We start from the raw sequence: 27,886 nt of genomic DNA, 5'->3' as shown, positions 1-27,886 counted from the left end.
TCATTGCTTTTTCTTCGGCTTCCGTTCTGTTTTCAAGAACATCACAGTGCTGTAATGGAGCAAAAGAATTTTGTAGGGGCAACACTTGTGAGGGCGGATGCTTTCTTGTCACATAACGAAGTCTGCCTGAACCTACCGTGATCCATCTATTCTTAGGTGGTTTTATCCTTTGTGGTAGTGGTGATAATTTGGTATGATTCTGTGCAGTATGATATTGTGCAGTCCTAGATGTTGCTTTAAGTGCATCTAGATCCTGTTTTACTTTACTGAGCTCGTGTTTTAATCTAGTGAGCTGTAGACAGATAGGACAAAGCCTTAAGTCTCCAGATGATTGGTCTTGAAACAAAAGCACCCCAATTATTACAGAGAATAAAAGTCATCCTGATTGGTTGAAATGGGTATGAACAGGTGTACTATGATGGAGTTACCAGTCTGGAAGACTGCCTGTGTGTGACCAAGGAGTAAAGTCAACGAGTTTTCGCTTTATATATGATTGGAAATGGCGGTGTTCTAGATTGTTTGAAGATGGCATATGAGATGTTGTGGGACAGAGCAGATGATGTTGCAATAGTCTACGTGTGATATAAGGAGGGCATACAGAAGGGTCATCTGTAATGTTCCATCCAGGCAAGATCTTACAACTTTGAATTAGAGAGCTGCATCGGAGCACGAATGGCAGGATTCCCCCCAGGTCTGTGGGGATCCTGCGGAGATGGACTCGGGTCCGCAGGGATCCTCCGGTGATGGACCCGGGTCTTGTACGGCCCCCACGGAAATGCACGGCAATCTGTGCTCTGCCTCTCCTCCCCCGAGCTGCAGGGTACCTTCCCAGCACATACCTCAAGCCACCCTAGTGGTCTAGTGGATTCTTCGGGACAAGAAAGATCCCCAGTCTTTCCACCCGCTGCCGCTGACACTCTTGCTAACTGCATTGCTTTTTAAAAATGGCTGCCAAGACTTCACATGTCGGCCTCACGATACTTCCGCTGAAGTCCTGCGAGGCCACCGCTGGAAGTCTCGGCAGCCATTTTAAAAAAGATGCAGCAGCAAACAGTGGGCAGGAAAGACTGGGGATCTTTCCTGCTCCGAAGAACCCACTAGACCACCAGGGTGGCTTGAGGTATGTGCCGGGAGGGCACCCAGGGCTGGAGGGGAGGTCTGGAATATGTGGGTAGAAGGGTACTGTTTAAAAATAAAAAAAAAAATAAAAAAGATTATCTGTTTCCCCTTCCTTGCGCAGCCAGATCCCTGTGCACTCAAAACAAAGCAAGCAAACCTATGAGCTGCTGCTGCATCCACGTTGTCATTCATTATTGTTGGTGGAATTTTTATTTAATCTCACTTAGATTTTCAAACATGCCGACTTGTGCATACGGATGTACACAGAGGAAGTATAATAACGGAATAACATTTTATAGGTAGAGTACTCATTTCTTATAAATCGTAATCAGTGTGTCATTTGGAGGGGCTGGTTAATGGGACACCCTCGTACTGTTACATTCGTGCAGAGATTTTTTTTCTCTCCTGGTAAAGGGCCACTAAAACAGACATCATGTAATGAGAATCAGGTGCTCAAAATTCAAAGTTTCTATTTATTTACTTATTTATGGCATTTATATCCCACATTAAACATGAATTAGGTTGAAACCTGGGAGCATTTAAAATCTTTTTTTTTCCTGTGCCTACATCAAAAGAAAAAAAGATGGCATGTTCCTTTTGTTTTGTCGATTGCAGTGGTATATTATGTTTAAATCTTTTTATTGGTAATCCAATACATATATTGCAGGTACATATCTCAACACAGAAACAACACATATGTGCTTCAAGATGCCACATGCTTTAAGGATTACAACAAATTTTGCATTCCCCATTTCCTCCCTCCCCCCCCCCTCCCCTGTACCGGCAACCAGACAAACTAAACAAGGAGCACTTTAAGAAAACCATTTACACTTTATAGGTCAAGGACTAGTGTTCCGCACCTAAGACCAGAGGCTTTGGTTCTTATGGCCTCCAGCCCACTTCCCCGACCACTTAACGTGGGGATAGGACCCTCACAATCGATCAAACCTGATGTATACGCCCCCAATGTCAGGACAAACTCCCCTGTCCCCCTGTCAATGAGTGGAGCCGACTACTCTGGCGTCCCAGTCGTCTCCTCCCTCTCCCCTACACTAATCTAGCACAGCACAGAAACCCACTCCCTCTATCCCATCCCACCCAACTCCCCCCCTCCCTACCCATCCTCCCTTCATGCGTGATGATTAAATGTTTAAGATGTAACTTCTCCCTTTAGGTGGCAAGGTGTTCCACACTGGTTCCCACATTTCTCTACAGCAGTGGTATATTATAAAAATGCACTTGCCTTTTTTTAAATGCCCAGTTGGGTATATATGCTAATTTCGTTAAATGTTTCAGACATATTCATCTACTTGCTCCCATGATATAACTGAATTCTATTATTCTGTCTCACTGTATTTTCAAATGTGCAAAGTAAGAGAGAGTGGAGTCGAAGATGATCCCAAGGTTACGAGCTGATGAGACAGGGAGGATGGGAGTGTTATCCACAGAGACAGAGAATGGGGGAAGAGGAGAGATTGGTTTATGGGGAAAGATAAGAAGCTCAGTCTTGGTCATGTTTAGTTTCAGATGGCAGTGAGACATCTAGGCAGTAATGTCAGACAGGCAGGCTGATACTTTGGCCTGGATTCCTGCTGAGATTTCTGGTGTGGAGAGGTAGATCTTGGAGTCATCAGCGTAAAGATGATACTGAAAACCATGGGATGAGATCAGAGTACCAAGGGAAGAAGTATAGACGGAGAAAAAGAAGAGGTCCCGGGACAGATCCCCGAGGTACACCAACTGACAGTGGGATAGAAGTAGAGGAGGATCCACCAGAGTATACACTAAAAGTACGACGGGAGAGAAGAAAAAAAACAGGAAAGAACAGAGCCCTGAAATCCAAGCAAGGACAGCGTATCAAGGAGTAGGCTGTGATCAACAGTGTCAAAAGCAGCAGATAGATCAAGAAGGATGAGGATAGAATAGAGTCCTTTGGATCTGGCCAGGAACAGATCATTGGAGACTTTAACAAGTGCTGTTTCAGTTGAATGATGAGGGCGAAAGCCAGATTGAAGTGGATTAAGAATAGCTCGAGATGAAAGAAAGTGAAGACATTGGCGGTGAACAGCACGTTCAAGTATCTTGGATAAGAAAGGGAGATGGGGCGATAGCTGGAAGGATAGGTAGAGTTCAATGAAGGTTTTTTGAGGAGTGGTGTGACTATGGCACATTTAAAGGCATGAAGAGAAAGAAAGAAGTCTTGGCAAAAGTAGAAATTTGCTGGGAAAAGGAGAGCTTTTGATCAAGGGTAATACAAAGGTACTTAACATGAGAGACCAGCAAGATAGGGGAATTGAGCAATTTAGGGGAAAGGAACAACAAAGTAGAAGTACCTGTAATCCAACAGATAGTCTTGGACTCTAACCTACATCATCCCCACAATGATGCCTTCCTTCCCTAACTCACTCTCTCACACTTCTTTTTCTTTCCTTCCTCTGTTTCTATCACCCCTTCTTCTGCATAAAGTACTGTAAAAAGTCTGGCATGCCATGATTTCTGTAATGCTGGGTTTGTTCCTCTTATAGGGAGAAACCCACTATTAACCCTTCAATACTACTCTCTGTTTTCTATCTTCTAACCAGTTCTTAAGCAATTTCTATATAGCATAAGAACATAAGAGCTGCACCAAGGTCCACTGAGCCTATCATTCTGTCTCTAATGGTAGCCAGCCCGGGACACTGGTTCCCAGAAAAGGATGTATTTCCCCTAGTTGATTTCCAGGGATGAAAAATGAGACTCCTAACTCTACCTGATTAATAATTTATATGTTATATAGGGCCAGATTCAGTAAATGATGCTCAATGTTAGTGGTCGGGAAAATCTGTGAAAGCACTATTCTATAAACGGTTCTCCAGGCTGAATGCCCTTTATAGAACAGCGCATAGTACGAATTCCCAGTCCCAACTCTGGGCAGTAGGACTTGTGCTTATTGAAACCTGGTGTAAATCCTGGCATGCAACTTAACATTGTGCTGAAAGTTTTGGAATGTCCCTGACCTGCCCATGCCCCGCCTATAGCCACACGCCCCTTTTGGGTTACACTCAAGAGAGTTTGGGCGTGATGCATAATAGAATAGTGCATAGGAATTAGAGCCAATTAACAGCTCATTAACTAATTAGTCCAGGTGTGGCGTGTGGATCTCTGATCTGCACCCAAATTTGGGCGAACTTTACAGAATACAGGGGTTAATGACTAGTAATTTTTTAAATATATCAAATGTATCAAACAAACTAAAAAAGTTTTTAAATAAAAATTATACGGGAAAAACCATGTGCTCAGGACAAACTGAGCAGAGAAGACTGCTTTCCACAGCACTCAGTGTACCAGTATTTTAATGGTTTTTACATTCTCTGCGATGCTGATTCATCTGAACCATCTTGACCCCTGAGGAAGGCTTTGTACCGAAACACAACCCATGTAGGGTCTTTTGGGTCAGTTTTACTTTGGCAAATAAACTTTTTGGATGCTCTTACTCCTTATTTGTCCTGGTCTTTTGGAACTTTCCTCACTTTCACACCTGTTGTTTTTTGATTGCTTCTCTCGTGGAAGTTGTGAGGACCTCCTCTTTCCTTTTTTCGCTCAGGACAAACTGATCATGTATATCATAGTTCAACCAACTTGCTACAATCATTACACATGGAAAAAATCTTTATAAAAATGGTCTCAATATGGTAGAAGCTGAATGGACCTTGATGCTGAAGGAACTTTTTTTTTTTTTGGAGATATTATTTGTGGCTATAGAGACATCTGATTTAATACAAGAATGCAGTATGTTTGAGATAGTTATCTCCCTGAGGAAGCCAGTGACATGGTGAAACTTGGGACTCTGCAAGAGAATCTAAACAGTGAACATTTATGTGCATGGCTGGAATATTCCCTGGTAAAAACTGCTCTGTAATTCATGAAGGATTTAAAGAGTGAGCACGTTCATCTACAGTATATCCACTGGGCAATATCCACTCCGGTCTTGATGCTGTTATTGTTTGCACAAACCTTTTTTGATACAAGCTTTGTGAGGAATAAGATAAATAATTCTGGGAGTAATGGGAGTAATTTCTGGGCACTAAGTGTGAATTCAGTATTGGCAATTACATAAATAATTGCCAGTACAGAATACAAGTATAAGTCTGCATTTTTATTTTATTCTAGCTTGCTATTCTACCTTTTTTGCAGAGCAAATCTAGGTGGTTTACAATAAAATCAAGAGTAAAGAACTCCACTGATTGGCAGAAAAGAATTTACAAATTGCTCCTGCCAGAATTCTGCGCTAAAAAAAAAAAAAAAAGATAAAAAAGTCTACACCAAAAATTTATACAATTCTGTGTGCAAAATTGCAGGTTTATTTGCCATAATTTAACTATTACGGCTCCCCTCCCTGTACACAGATAACATCCATATTTTTCCCAGCACTCTTAGCATCCATCTTTTTTTTCATGCCCCTTCCCTGCACCCACACATATCCATATTTTTCCAACCTCCTCCCTGCACCACACATAGCATCTGCGTTTTTTTTACAGCCCCTCCCCAGCAGCCACTTTTTTCTTATTTACAGCCCCTTCCACAGCAACCATTTTACTGCAACCTCCCTCCAGAGCATCCTTTTTTTACAGCCCCCTCCCCCACACAGCATTCACCTTTTCTTTACAGCCCCCTCCCTCCACATTCACTTTTTTTTTTTTTTTTTTTTTACAGTACTTCCCTCCCTCCACCCACAGCATCCACCTCTTTTTTGCTTTTTCTACAGCCCCTCCACCTTTTATTTTTTAATACCTCCCTGCCTCTCTCCCTGTACACACGTGCCATTTGTATTTTTTTTCAGCTGCCCCTGCACTCACTCATGAGACAGGAGGACTAGAGGAGGAGGAGATTTATTGAGAGTACCTCTTCGGGGCAGGAAAGAACCTCAATCTTTCCTGCCCACTGCTGCTACTCTGGGCTGGTGCCGCCACTTTTTCCAAATGGCCACCAAGACTTCCTCCAGTAGTCTCACGAGATTACCGGCTGGAGTCTTGGTGGCCATTTTGAAGAAGCGGCAACAGTGGGCAGAAAAGTGGGGTTCTTTTCTGCCCCCAAAGAGACCACTAGATCACCAGGGCATGCTCGGGGAGGGCCCATTGAAGCTTAGGGGCAGCAGGAGAACCAACCAGCCAGCCAGTTAGAACTGCAGGCTTAGAGGGGCAGAAGGTGGAACCAGCCATCACAGCGGGCTTGGAGAGGTGGCGGGGAAGAACCAGCCAACACCATGGGCTTGGATGGGCCATGGGGGGAAACAGCCAGCACCATGGGCTCAGAGGGGGCGGTGGGGAGAACCAGCCAACCAGCATCGCGGGCTTGGAGGGGCGGAGGGGGAAACAGCCAGCTAGCCAGCTCCCCTCAGAGGCAGAGAGCAGATTCTGCAGAAAAATGTTAAACTGTGCCCGACTGGGAATTCTGCACTCCATATTCGATCAGAATTACGACAGGAGTAACACATCCCCAAGCATTCATATTATAAAATAAATAGCTTTAAAAACAGCTGCTGTGTTTCAATGGTATCCCACTTCTTCCTCTTTACCCTGAACAGAACAAGAGAATATTAGTTTCCTAATTTGCTTCCAAAAGCTAAGTTGAACAGATATATTTTAAGAGCTGCTCTAAAACCAAAAAGTGAGGACTCAGGTGTTCTAAACAGTTTTTCCTTTATAATTTTTATAAACACCTTTTTGGTTTCAGTGCTTGATACATTTTAAAAACTTTTTCTAGTTCTTGTATGATATTTTTTATGTGGACTAGGAACATTTTTGCAAAATAAGTTTTATGGACTTTTCCTCCAGAAAGTGTCCAACTCTTTTCTCAGGCTAAGTATAAGAATCTTGAGCTTGATCTTCATAAGTGAAGTGGCTCTTTCACCTTTGTCATTTTTGTTATCCTTCTCTGATCCTTTGCAATTTCTGCTATATCCCTTTTTTTGAGACAAGGTTACTAGGACCAATAAGAGGCATACTGATAGTTTTGTTCTCTAAATGCATATGCATAATAAATGAAGAGATATGTTTATATCCTTATAATGGCTATTTCAATTATAGAATGTGGAAAAGATATAGAGAAAAATTATGGGCATGCTAGCGTTTTTAGTGCACGCTAATAGTAACGACGCGCTAAATGCTAGACACACCCATAAGAATATATGGGTGTCTCTAGCATTTAGTGCACGCTAGAACTTAGCATGCACTACAAACGCTAGCAATCCTTTGTAAAAGACCCCCTAAGACATGAAAGAAAATGTTGCTACTAATTGGGTTTCTGCCAGGTACTTGTGACCTGGATTGGCCACTGTGGGAAGCTGGATGCTAGGCTAGATGACCCAGTATGGCTACTCTTATGTTCTTATGTAAATTATACTTGAGAAAAAGCAGAAAGAATCTTTATGCAATAAAGACCTTAACGTTGGTCACTTCCTCACCCTGTAATTCCATGGCATAGAGTTGTGCCTCCTGAGCCATCATAGGAAAGATTTCTTTCTCAATGGAGGTTGGCTGTAACTGTAAAAGAACACAGATGCTACTGTCATTAGCAGTGCTAAATATGTTTAAATGTCTTCTGCTCATGTTCATTCATCCCAAGAAACACCATAGAGATAAAGAAGTACATTCAATGAAGTCCAAGGGCAGAGATTGACATCAGTAAGCATCATGATACCATTAGCTTCTGAAAGCAGCTCTTTCTCCGCAGACAGCACTGGGGAATGCCAGCACACTCCAGGTGATGTCATCCCACAGAGCCTGCATGCTGGATTCCTCTTCTAGCTCAGAGAGGTTTTAAACTACCTCTCTGAGCATGTGCAGAAGTTCCTATGCCACGTCGCTGTGACAGACACCCTAAGTCTTGCTTATCCCCACAGATATGTCTGCAGCCTCTTCGCACCTCTCAGCACTCAGGTTACATTTTGTTTGGACAGGAATCAGCTCTCTCATAATTTAATGCCAACTCTTAACCCAGCTAACCTTGGAGTATTAGGCTTACTCTCCCAAGGAGCTACACATTCATCTCTTAGAGCCACTATAACGTTTTGTGAAAGACAGTAGTGTGCTTCTCCAGTCAGCAGAGTTCCCACCAACTATGCTAAGTATTTATACCAAATCAGTTAAAATCCAGAATAACCGTCACCCATCCCTATCTGTTTTTCCTCCTGATTGGTCGATACAAGACTCGCCAGAAATCATAGTCCTCCTCAGAGTTTTCAGTGTTCACACAGTTGGGACATCATTCCAATTAATTCTGCTTCACATACACTGGAGGAGTCACCACAACTACCACAATAGCAACAGGAAGAAGAACCATCAGATGAAATTCTCCCATACATAATTTATCCAGAAGATTACAGAAGACCTTTCTTTGGGTGTTTCTCCACCCCAGGAAAATAGAAAAGATTTTAGATCCATTCTCAAACCTTGATTGATAACAAATGTTCTAATAGCCTTGCCCATTCATGAGTTTCTTCAAGTACTTTACCTAGATATATGGAAAACACCTTCATCTCTTCCACCAGTGTCAGTATTACCGGCGACAGGCCATTACCACAACCAACTTCCACACCAGTCAGTAGTTCCGGAGGCAGCTCCTAAAAAGAATAAGTTCACAAAGTCTCATATCTATGGCCCTCCAGAAAAGGACAATAAGTTCTAGACTCAGTGAAAAAAAAAGTATACCAAAGCTCTATGTCAACATTCAGAAGAATAGCACATCAGCTTCAGATGCTCCACTTTCAGCATTCCAAACTTCGATAACTTAAAGATTATTCTTCTTCATTTTCTTCGCCTGAGCTAGTAACATTGCTTCTTTTAAATCTTCAGGAAGCTATATAACCTTCTAATATGATGCCTACAATACTGCTTCCAGAACAGCTGTTGCAGTATCGCTACTCACCATACAGCTTTGTTAAAGGCTTCAGGTCTCAGAAGGGACCTTCACTATGCTCTTGTAGATGCTCTCTGTCTGGGGAAACAGTCTATTCAGTGAGAAGGTTGATGAGCCATTTCCTCAAGAGAATGATCATTCTTCCACATTTAAAGAGCACATCACAGCTGCAGGATGCTACTGCCAGCCCAAAATCCAACAACAATATCAACATGAAAGGCCCCATCAATATCATACTTCCAGCAGTTTTATCCTAGGAGATATTTTCAGTCATACTTTAGACTGCATATTCAACATCAACCGCTGCAACCGTATGTACAGAAGCATACAGCAAGAAAACAAAAACTGCAAGCTCTTCCAAAAGCTCCATCAGACAAATCCTCTCCACCCCTTGAATATCGTGTTCAATTCTGGTCACCGCATCTCAAAAAAGATATAGTGGAATTAGAAAAGGTACAGAGAAGTACGACTTCCCTATGAGGAAAGGCTGAAGCTTCTAGGGCTCTTCAGCTTGGAGAAGAGACAGCTGAGGGGAGATATGATAGAGATCTATAAAATAATGTGGAGTGGAACAGGTAGACGTGAATTGTTTGTTTACTCTTTCCAAAAATACTAGGACTAGGGGGCATGCGAATTAAAGCTACAAAGTAGTAAATTTAATGTGAATCTGAGAAATGTTTCTTCACTCAATATGTAATTAAACTCTGGAATTGTTGCCAGAGACTGTGGTAAAGGTGGCTAGCTTAGCAGGGTTTAAAAAGGGTCTGGATGGCTTCCTAAAGGAAAAGTCCATCTACCACTATTAAATTGACTTGGGGAAAATCCACTGCTTATTTCTGGAATAAGCAGCATAAAATGTATTGAGCTTTTTTGGGATCTTGCCAGGTATTTGTGACCTGGATTGGACACTGTTGAAAACAGGATGCTGGGCTTGATGGACCTTTGGTCTGTCCCAGTGTGGCAATACTTATGCTTTTTCACTCTCTCCATGTGGGTGGCAGGCTCCTACATTTTTTTTGACCACTGGCAAACTATCACATCATATTGCTAGGTGCTTCAAAGTGTTTCTCAATGTTACAGATTACATTTCTCAAACCACTACCACATCAAAGTCATTTGAGCAATCTGCTACTCCCTGCTCACATAACCCTTTTAGCAAAGAAATCACCTCTCTATTACAAGCCAATGCTATCAAAGAAGTTTCACCACACCTTCATCATCGAGGCTTTTGTTCAAGATTTGTCCTTATTCCCAAGAAGTCAGGATTCTTGCATCTGATCGTGGACCTTTACAATCGACACCATTACATCAAAAAAAGAAAAATTCAAGATGAACTCTCTAGCAACAAAACTTCCACTTTTCAATCAAAATGATTGGCTTGCTGTCCTCAACCTCAAGCATACCTACACCCACACACCTACACCCAAATCACTAGCAGTTTCTAAGATTCACTTTTCTACATTGATACTTCCAGTACAAGGTCCTTCCCTTCTTACTATCCTCAGCACCAAGGGTTTTTACGAAATGTCTAGCTATTGTATGTAGCTGCAGACAACAGAAAGAAGGACCACTATATCTTTCCTTATTTCAATGACTGGCTGATTTCCAATCCCTCACAATCCAAGAAAAGTCACACTTTAATGACTATATTCACCACTCTTCAGACACTAGAGTTTCTTATTAACGTATAAAAGTCCGCCTTAGTTCCCACAAACGCTCTACAATTAATCGGAACACATCTGGATACTTCACAAGCAAGTGCCTTTTTACCAAATGAAAGACCACAAACTTTTCAGACCCTGTTGCTCAAACTGTCCTGCAGATGTACAGCCTCAGTTTGTACCTTTCTGCAGCTGCTGGGGCACATAGCAACAACGATACACGCAGTTCTTTCACTAGACTATATGTGTCAGAACTAATGGCATCTCAAGCTCAGATGGAACCAACATCTTCAATCAGTCAGCAGATTCCAGTAACAGGTATAGTATGTCTTTCATTACAGTAGTGGTCCAACATTCAAATCTCACTGTGGGATGCTCATTCCAACCTGCTCTTCCCCAACTGAACAGATGTGTCTACTGCACGATGGGAAGTTCATCTTTTACACTTCAAGACCTAAGGTCCCTTGGAAACAAATACGAACAAAACCTTCATACAAAATGTTTTAGAACTCAGAGCTGGTCTTCAATACTCTTCGGATCTTCATACTTTGGATTCACTCAAAGATCAGATGACCATATTTTACATAAACAAGCAGTGGGGGGCACAGGATTCCTTTCACTCTGTCGAGAAGCTCTAAGAATTTGGAATCTGGCAACCCAGATAAATATTACTCTTCAAGCTGGTTACTTTCTTGGTCAGCAAAATGGCACAGACTCTCTCAGCCACAAATTAAATCCTTATGAGTGGTCCTTGAACCCACACACAGTTCGTATGCTCGTCAAAACATGAGGCACACCTTCCACATACATACATACTTGCTTCATAAGACAATGCAAAGTGTGTTCAGATCTGCTCCCTACATCCAAGTCCACACAGACTTTCCCCAGATGCATTTGCCATTCCATGGAGCCTTTCCTCTATTTCCTCTTATACCCAAGGTGCTTCAAAAGAAATACAAAGATAAGGCGTAAGCAATACTTATTAACCCTCACTGGCTGAGGCAAATTTGGTTTCCACATCTTCTAACTCTGTCTGCTCATCAACCAGTACCACTAGGCAGCCATCCTTCACTGCAAATATAGAACACGGGCCAAGTCTTGCACTAAAATCTCAAGACCTTATCCAAGACAGCTTGGAGATTAAACAGGACTTAATTGGATTCCTACAGAAAATTATCCTTGGCAACTTCTAAGCAGCTTGTAGATGCAAGGAGAAACCACAATTTGAAGTGTCTCTATAAAAATAATAGAAGCTTAAAATTAAGATGGGAGAATTAGAGCACATAAGTATTAAATGAAGAAGTAGATATAATAGGCATCTCAGAGACATTGTTACATTAAGATACAAATTATATTGCAATGGTAGGGTAGATCAAATTGGAACGGGAACAGGGATGCTGCGCTATACGTTAAAGGGAAAATTAAGTCAAACAAAATAAAACTTATGCAGAAAACAGACATCAACATGGAATCCTTATGGATAGAAATTCCATGTATGAAGGAAGAGAGATACTGGTAAGGCTATAATACCATCTACAAGGCCAGAACAATGAAGAAATGTTAACAGAAATTAGAAAAGCGAGCAAATTTGGCAACAGTATAATAGGTGATTTCAATTACCCCAGTATTGACTAGATAAATGTCACATCAGGGAGTGCTAGGGAGGTAGAATTCCTAGATGTAATAAATGACTGCTTCTTGGAGCAACTGATCCAGAAACCAAGAAGAGGGGGAGCTATTTTAGATTTAGTCCTCAGTAGAATGCAGGACTTGGTACAAGAAATGGTTTACAAGGGTGATGATGTGGAGGAACTGAAAAAAATCTCAGTGAACCTGGAAGATGTACTGAGCCAAAAATCGACAAATTAAAGAGGAGTAATCAACTGGACCGAATGGCATGCAGCCAAGGATACTGAAAGAACTCAAACATAAAATTGCTGTTCTGCTGTTTGTAATCTGTAACCTGTCATTAAAGTTGTCCATACTACTTGAAGATTGGAGGGTGACCAAAGTAACACCGATTTTTAAAAAGGGTTCCAGGGGTGATCTGGGAAATTACAGATTGGTAAGCCCGACATCAGTACTGGGTAAAAGAGTGGAAACCATTATAAAGAATAAAATTACAGAACACATAAACAAACATGGTTTAATGGGACAGAGTCAGCATGGTTTCAGCCAAGGGAAATCCTGCCTCACCAATTTGCTTCATTTCTTTGAAGGCGTGGATAAACATGTGAATAAAGGTGAACCAGCTGATGTAGTGCATCTAGATTTTCAGAAAGCTTTTGACAAAATTTCTCATGAGAGACTCCTGAGAAAACTAGAGAGTCAATATTCTGCTGTGGATTAGAAATTGGTTACTGGACAGAAAACAGAGGGTAGGGTTAAATGGCCATTTCTCTCAATAGAGGAAGGTGAATAGTGGAGTGCCACAAGGATTTGTACTGGGACCGGTTGCAATTTAACATATTTATAAATGATCTGGAAATCAGAATGAGTGTGAGGTGATTAAATCTGCAGATGACACAAAACAACTCAAGACTGTTTAAAACACAAGTGGACTGTGAAAAAATTGCAAGACGACCTTAGGAAATTGGAAGTTTACATAAGTACATAAGTAATGCCACACTGGGAAAAGACCAAGGGTCCATCGAGCCCAGCATCCTGTCCATGACAGCGGCCAATCCAGGCCAAGGGCACCTGGCAAGCTTCCCAAACGTACAAACATTCTATACATGTTATTCCTGGAATTTGTGGATTTTTCCCAAGTCCATTTAGTAGTGGTTTATGGACTTGTCCTTTAGGAAACCGGTCTAACCCCTTTTTAAACTCTGCCAAGCTAACCGCCTTCACCACATTCTCCAGTAACGAATTCCAGAGTTTAATTATGCGTTGGGTGAAGAAAACTTTTTACACTGTAGTTTCATCGCATTGACCCCTAGTCCTAGTATTTTTGGAAAGTGTGAACAGACGCTTCACATCCACCTGTTCCATTCCAACTCATTATTTTATATGCCTCTATCATGTCTCCCCTCAGCCGTCTCTTCTCCAAACTGAAAAGCCCTAGCCTCCTTAGTCTTTCTTCATAGGGAAGTCGTCCCATCCCCGCTATCATTTTAGTCGCCCTTCGCTGCACCTTTTCCAATTCTACTATATCTTTCTTGAGATGGCAGCAACCAGAAATGAACACAATACTCAAGGTGCGGTTCGCACCATTGAGCGATACAATGGGCATATAACATCCTCACACCTGTATTCCATACCTTTCTGTCACGTTTTCAAAGCAGGAAACTGGGTTGTGAGCCCTTGGGCCACTGCCGAGGAGCGGCAGCGGCAGGCAAAACCACCCCACACCGAAGACTAGGCAGAATAGGACTGGAACTCCAGACTGGAGTTGCAGCAGCGGCAAACAGGCAGGACTAAAGCAGAGCAGGGACCCTTAAACTTCACCTGCACTTGGCCACTTTTCACCACGAGTTGAGCTCCTGGCTGCAGGTGGCCGGCAGGACTTACTGGACAAAGCAGGACTGGATACCCACTAGGCTGAACCAGGACTGAGGGTCAGAGGGGAAAGGAACATACAGGGACAGCAGGGCAAGGAAGGGATAAGCTAAAGGACTGGACTGAAAGCTACAGAACAGCCACTAAAGACACAAACAGAGAAGGACTAGACATAAAACAGAAGAGTAAACCAAAGGACAAGCCGGGTCTGGGCAGGCAGCAGACAGAATAGAAAACCAGGATACTAGCCAGATCAGGGCAGGCAGCAGACAGAAGAGAAAACCAGGATACTAGCCAGGTCAGGGCAGGCAGCAGGCAGTAGAGAAAGCCAGGAAACAAGCCGGGTCAGGGCAAACAGCAGAATCAGGCAAGAAACTAAAACAAGAAACCAGACTAGGCAGAAGTGCACAGAGCACCAACATACCAGGGACCTTAGACGCATGCAAAGGCAAGCCAGCAAGAGTTCAGAATGGCTAATATACCCAGCAGCAGCTGCGACTCAGCTGCAGCAATCACCAGGCAACTACGGGAGTTGGCAGGTTCAATCCAAGCAAGCAAGTCTGGCAACCCGGAAGATCCGGACCGGACTGTGCTGAAATCCGGAACGGGTGACAGTACACAGACAATCTAACGCAACCAGCACACAAAGACAGATACAGAACTAACTCACAAAGAACAGACAGAAGCCAGCCACAGGAAATACAGTGAGTCTGAGAGGGGTCACGGCCACAGACGTGACACCTTTCCTAATAATACCCAACATTCTATTCGCTTTCCTAGCCGCAGCAGCACACTGAGCAGAAGGTTTCAGTGTATTATCGACGACGACACCCAGATCCCTTTCATGGTCCGTAACTCCTAACGTGGAACCTTGCATGACGTAGCTATAATTTGGGTTCTTTTTTCCCACATAAATCACCTTGCACTTGCTCACATTAAACGTCATCTGCCATTTAGCCGCCCAGTCTCCCAGTCTCGTAAGGTCCTTCTGTAATTTTTCACAATCATGTCGCGAGTTAACGACTTTGAATAACTTTGTGTCATCAGCAAATTTAATTACCTCGCTAGTTACTCCCAGCTCTAAATCATTTATAAATATATTAAAAAGCAGCGGTCCTAGCACAGACCCCTGAGGAACCCCACTAGCTACCCTTCTCCATTGTGAATACTGCCCATTTAATCCCACTCTCTGTTTCCTATCCTTCAGCCAGTTTTTAATCCACAATAGGACATTTCCTCCTATCCCATGACCCTCCAATTTCCTCTGTAGCCTTTCATGAGGTACCTTGTCAAACACCTTTTGAAAATCCAGATACAAAATATCAACCGGCTCCCCTTTGTCCACATGTTTGTTTATTCCTTCAAAGAACTGAAGTAAATTGGTCAGGCGCTGTGCTGACTTGGACTCAGTAATCCATGTCCTTGGATGTGCTCTGTAATTTTGTTTTTAATAATAGCCTCTACCATTTTGCCCGGCACCAATGTCACCGGTCTATAATTTCCCGGATCTCCCCTGGAACCTTTTTTGAAAAATGGCGTTACATTGGCCACCCTCCAATCTTCCAGTACCACGCTCGATTTTAAGGATAAATTGCATATCACTAACAGTAGCTCTGCAAGCTCATTTTTCAGTTCTATCAGTACTCTAGGATGAATACCATCTAGTCCAGATTTGCTACTCTTCAGTTTGCTAACTGCCCCATTACGTCCTCCAGGTTTACCGTGAAGTCAGTAAGTTTCTCCGACTCGTCCGCTTGAAATACCATTTCCGACACCGGTATCCCGCCCAAATCTTCCTCGGTGAAGACCGAAGCAAAGAATTCATTCAATCTCTCCGCTACGTCTTTGTCTTCCTTGATTGCCCCTTTTACCCCTCGGTCATCCAGCAGCCCAACCGATTCTTTTGCTTCCTGCTTTTAATATACCGAAAAAAAAAATTTATTATGTTTTTTTGCCTCTAATGCTATCTTTTTTCCGTAATCCCTCTTGGCCTTCTTTATCTGCGCCTTGCATTTGCTTTGACACTCCTTATGCTTCTTCTTGTTATTTTCAGACGGTTCCTTCTTCCATTTTCTGAAGGCGTTTCTTTTAGCCCTAATAGCTTCCTTCGCCTCACTTTTCAACCACGCCGGCTGTCTTTTGGACTTCCGTATCTTTTCTAATTCGTGGAATATGTTTGGCCTGGGCCTCCAGGATGGTATTTTTGAACAGCGTCCATGCCTGTTGTACAGTTTGTTTTTTTTTGTTTGTTTTTTTTTTATTTATTTAAATTTTCCAATATATCACCACTTAAAGTGAATATGCAATCGGCATTATTTAACATTAGGAAACAAAAATGATAAGTATATATCTTTACAGCCCATTTGTCCACAAGTTAAAGAAATTTGATTCCAAGATTAAGGAAATTAAAAAAAGAAAAAGAAATACAAAAATTAATAATCAATAGATGCTTCCTCTGGTTCAGACCCCAGCCTGCTAAATTAGGGAAGGTTTACTATATTCACATCAACTCTTGCATCAATAAACTCTTTCAACTGTTTTGGATCTACAAACTGAAAATGTTTACCCTCAAGCATCACATTACAAAAACAAGGAAATCGCAAAACAAAATTTGCTCCCAATGCCACCACCCTGGGGCGAAGTTCCAAAAAGGCCCTTCGTCTCATCTGTGTAGGCCGTGAGAGATCTGGAAAGATACGGACCTTTGAACCCAAAAACAGATTTTCTAAGTGTCTCAACGAAAGCCGTAGTACAGCATTCCTATCAGGCTCCAACGCAAAAGTGGCAAGCAGAGTTAACCTCTGAGTAACTATTTCTAATGAGCTTTCTAGGAATGAGGTAAGATTCATTCCCTCCCCCATTACGGGGGGGTTTCCCACCACCACTCCAGTACTCCCGATGTAATAAGCCCGTGTAATGGGAGGGAGTGAGTCCTTGTCCATTCCCAGGATGTCCACCAAATATTTTTTGACCATCTCTAAAGGAGAAATTAACGGTGATTTGGGAAAATTAAGAAACCTAAGGTTAAGTCTTTTAGTCTGATTTTCAAGGTATTCAAGTCGTTTATGTAGGAAATTATTGTCTTTAACCAAAGCTGTTTCTATAGATCCTGTTGTACAGTTTTTACCCTCTCAGTTGCCCCCATAAGTTTTTTTTTTTCACCGTTCTTCTCATTTTATCATAGTCTCCTTTTTTAAAGTTAAACGTATTTGACTTCCTGTGTATAGTTACTTCAAGGTTGATATCAAAACTGATCATATTACGATCACTGTTATCAAGCGGCCCCAGTACCATAACGTCCCTCACCAGATCATGCGCTCCACTAAGGACCAAGTCTAGAATTTTTCATTCTCTTGTCGGCTCTTGCACCAGTTGCTCCATAAAGCTGTCCTTGATTTCATCAAGGAATTGTACCTCTCTAGCATGTCCCGATGTTACATTTACCCAGTCTATATTTGGATAATTGAAGTCACCCATTATTATCATATTGCCCATTTTGTTTGCGTCTCTGATTTCTTTTATCATTTCTGTGTCTACCTGCTCATGAAGTTTACTGTGAATCATAGTTACCTGATGCTAGGGTCCACCTTGGGGGTCAGCATCTAAGAAAAAGATCTAGATGTCGTTGTAGACAATATGCTGAAATCTTCTGCCGAGTGTGCAGCGGCAGACAAAAAAGCAAACAGGATGCTAAGAATTATTAGGAAAGGGATGGTATAATGCCTCTGAGAATACTCTAATGCCTCTGTATCGCTCCATAGTGCGACCTCTCCTTGAGTATTGTATTCAGTTCTGGTCACCAGAAAAAGTTCAAAGAAGAACAACCAAAATGATAAAGGAAATGGAATTCTTCTCATATGAGGAAAGGCTAAAGATATTAGGGCTCTTCAGCTTGAAAAAGAGACAACTGAGGGGAGATATGACTGAGGTCTACAAAATCCTGACTGGTGTAGAACGAGAAGAAGTGAACTGATTTTTTACTCTTTCAAAAAGTACAATGACTAGGTGACACTCAAAGAAGTTAAGTGGAAATATTTTTTTAAACAAATAGAAGAAAATATTTTTTCACTCAACAAATAGTTAAGCTTTGAAACTCTTTGCCGGAAGATGCAGTAACAGCGGTTGTGTATCTGGGTTTAAAAAGAAGAGTTGGACAAGTTACTGCTAATGAGACAGACATGAGGAAGCCACTGCTTCCCCTGGGATTGGTAGCATGGAATGTTGCTATTATTTGGGTTTCTGCCAGGTACTTGTGACATGGATTGGCCAATGTTGGAAACAGGATACTGGGCTAGATGAAACATCGGTCTGATCCAGTATGGCTATTCTTATATTCTTATGTAAGTAAGTATGTTGGACCTGCTGGGAAAAAGTGACCATTAAAATGATCAAATTTGACTTAATAACTGAAGTCACTAAGGAAATCTACTGTAGCAGCATTTAATTTTCAAAAAGATGACTATGATAAAATGAGGAAAATGGTGAAAATAAAAAAGCTAGAAGGATCAGCCACTAAGGTTAGAACTTTAAATCAGGCTTGGGCATTGTTTAAAAATACCATCTTGGAAGCCCAGACCAAATGTATTCCACGTATTAATAAAGGTGGAAAGAAGAACAAAAAATAGCCAGTGTGGTTAAAGGGAGAAGTCAAAGAGGCTATTAAAGCCAAAAGAACATCCTTCAGAAAATGGAAAAGGGATCCGAATGATGACAACAAGAAGCAGCATAAGAACTGGCAAATCAGATGTGAAGCATTGATAAAGAAGGATAAAACAAAAAGCCTGTGAGGGAATCCGTGGAACTGTTGGATCATCAAGGAGTAAAAGGGGCACTCAGGGAGGAAAAGGTCATAGCAGAGTGACTGAATGAATTTTTTGCTTCGGTCTTTACTGAAGAATAAAGGAGAGGGACCTTGGAGTGAGTGATTGTGTCTGAGGATCTCAAGGCAACAAAACAATGCAACAAGGTGGTGGCCACGGCCAGAAGAATGCTAGGCTGCATAGAGAGGGGTATAACCAGTAGAAGAAAGGAGGTGTTGATGCCCAAGTGAGGCACCACTTGGAGTATTGTGTTCAGTTTTGGAGGTCTTATCTTGCAAAGAATGTAAAAAGAATTGAAGCGGTTCAGAGAAAAGCGACGAAAACATTAGGGGGTTTACGTAGCAAGACATACGTGAAGAAACTTGCTGACCTAAACATGTATATCCTAGAGGAAAGGAGAACCAGGGGTGATATGATACAAACGTTCAAATATTTAACAGGTATTAATCCACAAACAAAACTTTTCCAGAAACAGAAAGATGGTAGAACTAGAGGACATGAATTGAGGTTGAATGAAGAAAGACTCAGGAATAATGTCAGGACATATTTTTTCACTGAGAGGGTGATGGATACTTGGAATGCCCTACCGCAGCAGGTAGTGGAAATGAAAACCATAACAGAATTCAAAAATGTGTGGGATAAACACGTAGGAATCCTATTTAGAAGGAACTGATCCGAAGAAGCTTAGCAGAGACTAGGTGGCAATGCTGGTAATCGAGACTTCTTTGGTCTGTGCCTTGATCGTTGCTGGATGGATTTGGACGGGCTGGAATGAAGCTTATCAAGGGCTTCGATAACTACTTCAAAAGTTTTTGAACAAGGACGGTGCCAGGCAGACTTCTATGGTCTTTTCCCTGAAAATAGCATGGACAAATCAAGTTCAGGTATACATATGTTGTATCACCTTGTATCACCTCATACTTTATGTAATGAGTTTCTCTCTTCGGGCAGGCTAGATGGACTGTACAGGTCTTTATCTGCCATCATCTACTATGTTACAATATATGTAAGAGATTTACATGTACTAGAAATGGTTTTCAACGGTGATGCAGAAAACTGAAAGACCACAGTGAACCTGGAAGACATACTGAGCCAAACTGACAAATTAAAGAGTAGTAAATCACCTAGAGCGGATGGTATACACCCCAGGATACTGAAAGAACTCAAAACATAAAACTGCAGATAGTGATTTGTAACCTGTCATTAAAATCATCTGTAGTATCTGAAGATTGGAAGGTGGACAATGTCATGCCTAATTTTAAAAAGGGTTCCAAAGGTGATCTGGGAAATTAAGAGACCAGTAAGCCTGACATCAGCGCTGGCCAAAATAGTGGAAACTATTACAAAGAATAAAATTGCTGAACACATAGACAAGCATGGTTTAATCAGAATCAACATAGATTCAGCCAAGGACGTCTTACCTCACCAATTTGCTTCATTTTTTTGAAAGTGTGAATAAACATGTGGTTAAAGGTGAGCTGGTTGTGTAACTTGTCAGAATTTCATGTATTAAGGTATTGCAAATATAAGTTTATACGTGTTTCTTTCTTACGCAAACTGCAAGGCTTTATTAAGGGCATGACTAAACTTAATTTTGTTTTGTTTATGTCACACTGTGATACAAGCTAGTTTCTCTTTGTATAAGCATCAACTTGTTCTTTCGATGTATTACACTGAAAACTTGAATAAACTTGGACAAAAAAAAAAAGAAAAGGTGAGCTGGTTGATGTAGTGTATCTACATTTTCAGAAAGTTTTTGCCAAAATCACTTATGACAGAGTCCTGAAAAAATTAAAAAATCATGCGATAAGAGGCAATGCTTTGTTGTGGATTAAGAACTGATTAATGGATAGAAAACAGAGGGTAGGGTTAAATGGCCAATTCTCTAAGTTCTCTAAGTGGAGGACAGTAAATAGTGGAGTGCCCCAAGGATCTGTACTGGGACCAGTGCTATTTAACATATTTATAAATTATCTCAAAATGGGAACGATGAATGAGGAGATTGTTTGTAGATGACACAAAACTATTCAGCCTGTGAAAAATTGCAGGAAGACCTTAGAAAATTGGAAGACTGGGCATCCAAATAACAGATGAAATTTAATGTGGACAAATGCAAAGTAATTCACATTGGGAAAAATAATCCAAATCATAATTACCTGATGTAAGGTTTCACTTTAGGAGTCAGCACTCAAGAAAAAGATGTAGGTGTCATCATGGACAATACACTGAAATACTCACCCAGTGTGTGGCGGAAGCCAAAAAAGCAAACAGAATGCTAAGAATTATTAGGCAAGGGATAGAAAATAAGAAAGAATATTATAATGTTTCTGTATCGCTCCATGGTGCAACATCACCTTGAGTATTATGTGCAATTCTGGTCCCCGTATCTCAAAAGATATAGTGGAATTAGAAAAGGTTAAAAAAAGGACAACCAAAATGAGTAAGGAGATGGAACTCCTTTCATATGAGGAAAAGATTAAAAGGGGGATATGACAGAGGTCTACAAAATCTTGAGTGGTGTAAAATAGGTAATTGTGAATTGATTGTTCATGTCTTTCAAAAAGTACTAAGACTAGGAGGACATTCAATGAAGTTACATAGTAGTACTTTTTAAATAAGAGGAAATATTTTTTCACTTAACGAATAGTTAAGTGAAACTCATTACCAGAGGATGTAGTAACAGTAGTTAGCGAATCTGGGTTTAAAAAAAAGGTTTGGACAAGTTCCTAGAGGAAAAGTCCATAGTCTGCTGTTGATATAGAAATGAGGAAAACCACTGCTGTCCATTGGTTTGGTAGCATAAAATCTTGCTACTATTTGGGATTCTGCCAAGTACCTCCGACCTGGATTAGCCACTGTTGGAAGCAGTAGACTAGGCTAGATGGACCATCAGCCTGCCCCCATACAGCTATTCTTATGTTTTTATGTAACCTGTAAAATGGGTACTTTTGGCTTCAAGGAAACCAGCTACTCGAAAATCTTACCATTCTAAATGGCATCAATACACATTATGAGCACAGTCCCAAAATCTAGACTCTGTTTACCTGCCCTCCAACAACAGTTCCTACTTACCAGCTTCACCTTCTGAATCAGGGTTTAAAACAGCATCTGTTTATATCCAAATTGTGGCCATTTCAACTTATCATTGTCTCCTTCAGAACAAATCTATTACCATCCAGCCTATTACATAGTAGCATAGTAGATGACGGCAGAAAAAGACCTGCACGGTCCATCCAGTCTGCCCAACAAGATAACTCATATGTGCCACTTTTTGTGTATACTATTGTATCCAGATTCATGACAAGGCCTCTTTTTTGCCTTCACAACCTCCCAAAAGAAGTTGCGATGCAAAAACAGTGACAGAATTCAAGAATGCATATGATAAACACAGAGGAACACTATATAGAAAAAGGATGAAATCCAATTAAAGCAAAACTTAAATGGCCTAATAACTGGAGTGCGCTTTGATGACAGTTTCAGAGGTTGTAAAGTAAGACCAATGCTGGGCAGACTTCTATGGTCTGGATCTCATAAATGACAAAAACAGATCAAGATTGGAATGAGCTTTGATGGCAACCACAGTAGTTGTGGGAAGTAGCACTAGTGCTGGCAGACCTCTATGGGCTATGTCCCAAAATTGGTAGAGAGAGACAGAGATTTTGGACACATATATATAGGTTTGGGCAAATTCATGGAGGAAAAGTCCATAGTCTGATAAATATATATTTATCAGACTATGGACTTTTCCTCCATGAATCTGTCCAAACCTTTTATAAACCCAGTGTTTAATCATGAAGAAGTGGACTTATGCAGAGTGCCAGAGTCGACTCTGGCCACCTTGTTGCACAGACTGGATGGACTGTGCACGTCTTTATCTGCCAACATTTACTATGTTACTATGAGATGCCTCATGAACATGAGACCACCTACACAAACTCCGCTACCAGCATGGGACCTCAATGTAGTTTTAGCTAAATTTATGCCACATCCTGCTGAGCCTTTGGGAATAGCTTCGTTAAAACATTTGGCCTAGACTTCTGGTTGCCATCACTACTGCAAGATGGATAAGAACTTCAAAAGCCTTAGCTCATTATCCTCCATACACCCAATTTTTTTCATAGCCGAGTGCTCCTTCATACTCATCAAAGTGGAGTCAGATTTTCATCTAAACCAATCAATAGTTCTTCCTGCATTTTTTTCAACCATCTCTTTCGTCACAGGCGGAGTCTGCTTGGAAGCTCTAGACTATAGACAATCTCTCCTCTATTAATTGCACAAATGACTTTAGAATGTCTTCCCAATTATTTGTTTCATATAATTCCAATAATCTTGGCTCATCTGTCTCCAAATGAACTTTGACACGACTGATTTCGGAATGTATGTTTCTCACTTCAAGGCATGGAAATTTCAGAGTATATGAGTCCACACAATCTCCATGTGAAGGCAACCTCAATAGCTAGTCTTCGATCATCTTCCATTACAGATATCTGTAGAGCAGCTACTTGGGCTACTGCTTATACCTTCACTAAGCATTCCTATTTAGACCAGTCTTCTGCTCTGGGTGCAGCTTTTGGTCAAGCAATTCTCTGCAATCTCTTTGCTTACTAGCTACTTGGTATCTTTTCCATCCTCCATGCGACCTGATCACCTGGTTGTGGCCCTTAGCTAGGGTCTCAGCTGAAGTGGGCCTGCATTCCCCAGTGCTGTCTATGGAGAAAACAAAATTGCTTACCTGTAACAGAAAGTCTCTGTAGACAGCAGAGGGATGCAACTACAATCACCCTCTCCCACCATCCTCTCAAAAAAAATAAAAAAAATAAACAATTAAGAGCATTTCTCTTAGCTCAGATATGGACTGAAGGAATCTGTTACTGCAACACAGCATCTGAACTCCCACACTTGTTCAGAAAAGTAGTTTAAAACCTCTCTGGGCTAGAAGAGGAATGCAGCACATAGGCTCTGTCAAATGACATCACCTGGTGTATGCCAGCATTCTCCTGCTGTCTACAGAGAACCTGTTACAGGTAAGCAACTTCGCTTTCTGGGTTTATGATACTTGTTCCATTTACTTTTGACCAATAACTCTCCACTCCTAGAACTATAAAGGACATAACAGTTGCCAAATTATGTCAATTAATCAGAGCCTTCAAGGGAAAGCAACACAAGAGAACATACTTGAAATATGATCACACTGGTTTATGGAATATGTATGGTTGTCACTTTTGACATCACTGGTATATGTGGTTATACCAGTATGAGTTACTTAATAACACTAAGAATTTTTATAGCACTACTGAAAGCGTACAGCGCTGTACAGTGGTGATAAGTATTCAGGTTCAACATGCCCCATCTCCTAAGAACTAACAATCCAAGTCAAAAGGAGATTACATGCCTTGCCCAGGATCATAAAGTGTTAGTGGCAGAAGCAGGATTTGAATCCCTGGCTTCCTTAGTTCAAACCACTAGGCTACTGTTCATGAATACAGTTTGTAGAGATTATTTCCTATGTTTTACATATACCACCAAGAACTGTATTTGATGGGCTATTTTATTTTATTTTTTAATTTAAATTTGTTTATTGACATTTCCAAAAACATCAATTTGATAAACCACAAAATCATAGTACCTCAATATGAAGCATGATACGTTTCAATAAACCACAAAATCATAGTAACTCAATACGAAGCATGATGCATTCCAATAAACAATGAATACAGAAAGGCCTTGTTTCTTGTAGCCCTTCCCATACTTCTCAACCTGGACAACCAACCCACCCTCCCCTCACCCCCATCTCCCTGCCCCTCCCCAAATAATTCAAAACTTGATAATTGATGGCTGTACCCAAAAAAGTGGCAACGAATACCAATTAAAAACAGAGAAAAGGAATATAGTCAGCACATAGGGAAACTATATACGCCCTGTAACCTAATCCCCAAGAAAATGTAAGAACAAGAGAAGCAGAGGGCCTGAGTTCTTATTTTTAAACAGATGGAGTTTAATCAGATTAACATGTCTCCTCCCAAAGATTTGAAGGAATTCTGCAGAACCTGTTTATATAGTCTCACAAACATCTAAACCTCAAACTGATACAGCTAAGAATTACTATCTTCTACATGGGATTTTGAAATTTTGCACACTTTACATATGGTATGGTTTTAATTTATAGGGGGTTATTTAAAAAAAAAGGTTGCTTATGTTAGAGGGTAAGAAGGCACCTATTCTCTACGGATACAGGACTCTCTATTAAATACTAGGGATACTACTATGTGTCTTTACTAGGGGTAAACTGGCAGAAATCACAAATTCCAACAGCAGATATTTATACTAGTTCCCACACTGTTACAATCTGTACAACCACATGTATCCTATAAAGAATGTGTGCACTTTGCAAAAGAATGCGCTAAATGTATGTACTGTTTCTTCACTAGCTGTACTTCTACAGACGTACACTATGGAATAATTTTATAAGTGTCCTTTTACATACTATAAAAGTTTATAAAATTACTGATGCTTGGAGGGTGGAGACTGGCAGATGCTGAATGAGTAAAAATGGAGAGGAGCATACTACACTGTGGTGGGGGGGGGGGGGGGGGGGAGAGGAAGAACCAAGGACATTTGCATGGGAAAGCTGAGAGGGAGGAGTATAAGGGATGGATGCTGGTGTTAACAGGACTAAAGGCAGAGCCAGTGAATACTGGAGAAGGAAGTAGATGGGTGGTTCTGAAGAAGAGAAGAAGGAGACAGGAGGGTAAAGATTTGGGGCTTTGGGGCTTAGGTATCAGGTAAATGGGAAATTAGGATGTGGTTGGAATTCTAAGTAAGGACTCAGGACTGGGTAGAATGAAAGAGTGAGGAAAGTGGAGGGACGGTGAGGACTAAGAAATAGAGCTGGGATAACAACTACAACAGAGACAAGCTATATGCGTGAATGGTATGGCTATTTGTCTTCATAAAAGAGCGCAAATAGACACCTATTTGCCCCCGTCAACCAGGCGTCCTATTATAAAATTACCCTCCATACAATTTACATTAAAATTGCGTATTAGAATGATATAAGGTTCAATTAAATTATAATGGTAGCTTATCACAATTAGTACATTCCTGCCAACTAGAAAAACAATGCTTTGTCCAGAAGAATGCAAACACAGCAAACAATTGCTCTCTAACAAAACTGACAAAAGGCAGGAGTGCATCTTATGGACCACATTTGATAAAGTGAACTCTGGTCCTCAAAAGCTCATGCCTCAATAAACTGTTTAGTCTATAAGGTGCAATCTGCCTCTATCAACTTTGTTACACTAGACAAACACAGCTAATGTTAGAGAGGACCATATAGTAAATCCAATGCCTAACCCATCTGATCATTTTGCGATATATTTATTACTTATCTAGAGTTGGATAAATGAACATGAAAGTCCAAATCCAAGTAAATGTCTACAATTAAAAACTAGAAAGTCACTTGTTCCCCAGTAATTCACAGTGGAAACTAAGCATGTTGATGAACAGACCTTTCATTTGCATACACCTCTGAATTTACCTGAATCCTGTCCAGGATCTTCGGACTGAAAATATACATCCCCGCATTGATCTTATTGGAGACAAACACTTGGGGTTTCTCAACAAACTTCTGTATTCGCCCCGTCTCAGCCTCATATACCACCACCCCATATTTGGAGGGCTCCTCCACCTTTGTCACCTGCAACAATGGAGGATGTCATCACTGACATGATCTCTGATATAGTAGGGCCTCATATCTTACTCATCATGCCCACAAATGCTACCTACAACAGCAATCCAATCATGTCCATTTGGATGTATAATTAAATCATTAATTTGGGGAAATAAAGAAAAACTGGAGTGAACAATATCTCAAATATGCTTTAAATGTGAATACTCCAGGCAATCATTCAAACAATACCAAAATTTATTATAATGTAAATATCACCCATACTTCATAATACAACCCATTCATACATTACAATGTCATACCAAATTTCTAAGCCAGATATTAAGAACACTCAGTCCATGGTCTGAATTGAAAAGCCTAGTATAAAAACAAGTTGTGGTTGAATTCAGAAGCAAACACTCCGCCACTCCATAAAGGCATGCATCAGCAGTGAAGACTTTCCGTAAAGGCGTGCGTCAGCAGTGAAGATTTTCAGAAAACAATGTCCAGGCAATTTGAAAAATGATAATGTGGATGATATATCTCACACAGAGTGCACTTTGAAATTAATGTCTTCCAAACTTGAAACTCAACAGTGCATCCGACATTCTAGTCCACCCAAAAGAGATCGAACTATCGGGATAATGAAACAGGCATTAGACAATTATTTGGATGACACTTGGAGTTAAAAAATCTTTAGCTCCTCTGCTCCCCAATGCAAGACTGCATTTCATATCTTCGTCAGGAGAAGCCACTAAGTTCACAGAGGGCTAGCGTCCAAGGCGTGTCAACATCGCCCTACATCCTGGCTTAGAAATTTGGTGTATTGAAATAACAAAGAGGCACTGAGTGGCTAGCAGCGACAAAAGGAAAAAACAGAAAGCAGACAATGGAAGTCCAAACAGTTCCTTTATTCATACTGACCCGATATGGCCACGTTTCACCAATTAAGGATGCATCAGGGGTAGTAATATAAAACGGCTAATAAAAAAATATATAAAAATAAAGGATATATAACCAAATATTAAAACATTTACATAAAAATGCCAATTATAGGATACACCAAAAACATATAAAAAGCACATTAATAAAAATCTTTAATTTATAAGTTCTTAAACAGCACACATAAATCAGAACAAAAAAAAGACTAAAAGGATAGGTTAATTTAGCAAACAATAAAGGTCAAAACAAACATACCTAGCCAGGAACATAAAAAGGCTTAG

At 40.8% G+C, this 27,886-nt stretch overlaps 1 protein-coding gene across 3 annotated transcripts in view; it reads right to left on the bottom strand.

The window, feature by feature from the left end:
* The window catches only part of GMPPB (GDP-mannose pyrophosphorylase B), a 159,363-nt gene that overhangs the window by 59,122 nt on the left and 72,355 nt on the right, over nt 1–27,886 (bottom strand). For all 3 annotated transcript variants that reach the window (XM_030205300.1, XM_030205302.1, XM_030205301.1), the window contains 2 exons: nt 26,535–26,693; nt 7,562–7,640 (listed from right to left, as the gene is read on the bottom strand). In XM_030205300.1, coding sequence (XP_030061160.1) covers nt 7,562–7,640; nt 26,535–26,693 — 238 coding nt within the window. The remainder of the gene's footprint in view (nt 1–7,561; nt 7,641–26,534; nt 26,694–27,886) is intronic.

This window comes from Microcaecilia unicolor, chromosome 6, assembly GCF_901765095.1.
Source record: "Microcaecilia unicolor chromosome 6, aMicUni1.1, whole genome shotgun sequence".
In the NCBI taxonomy this organism is placed as follows: domain Eukaryota; kingdom Metazoa; phylum Chordata; class Amphibia; order Gymnophiona; family Siphonopidae; genus Microcaecilia; species Microcaecilia unicolor.
This window is presented reverse-complemented; position numbering and strand designations above follow the sequence as displayed.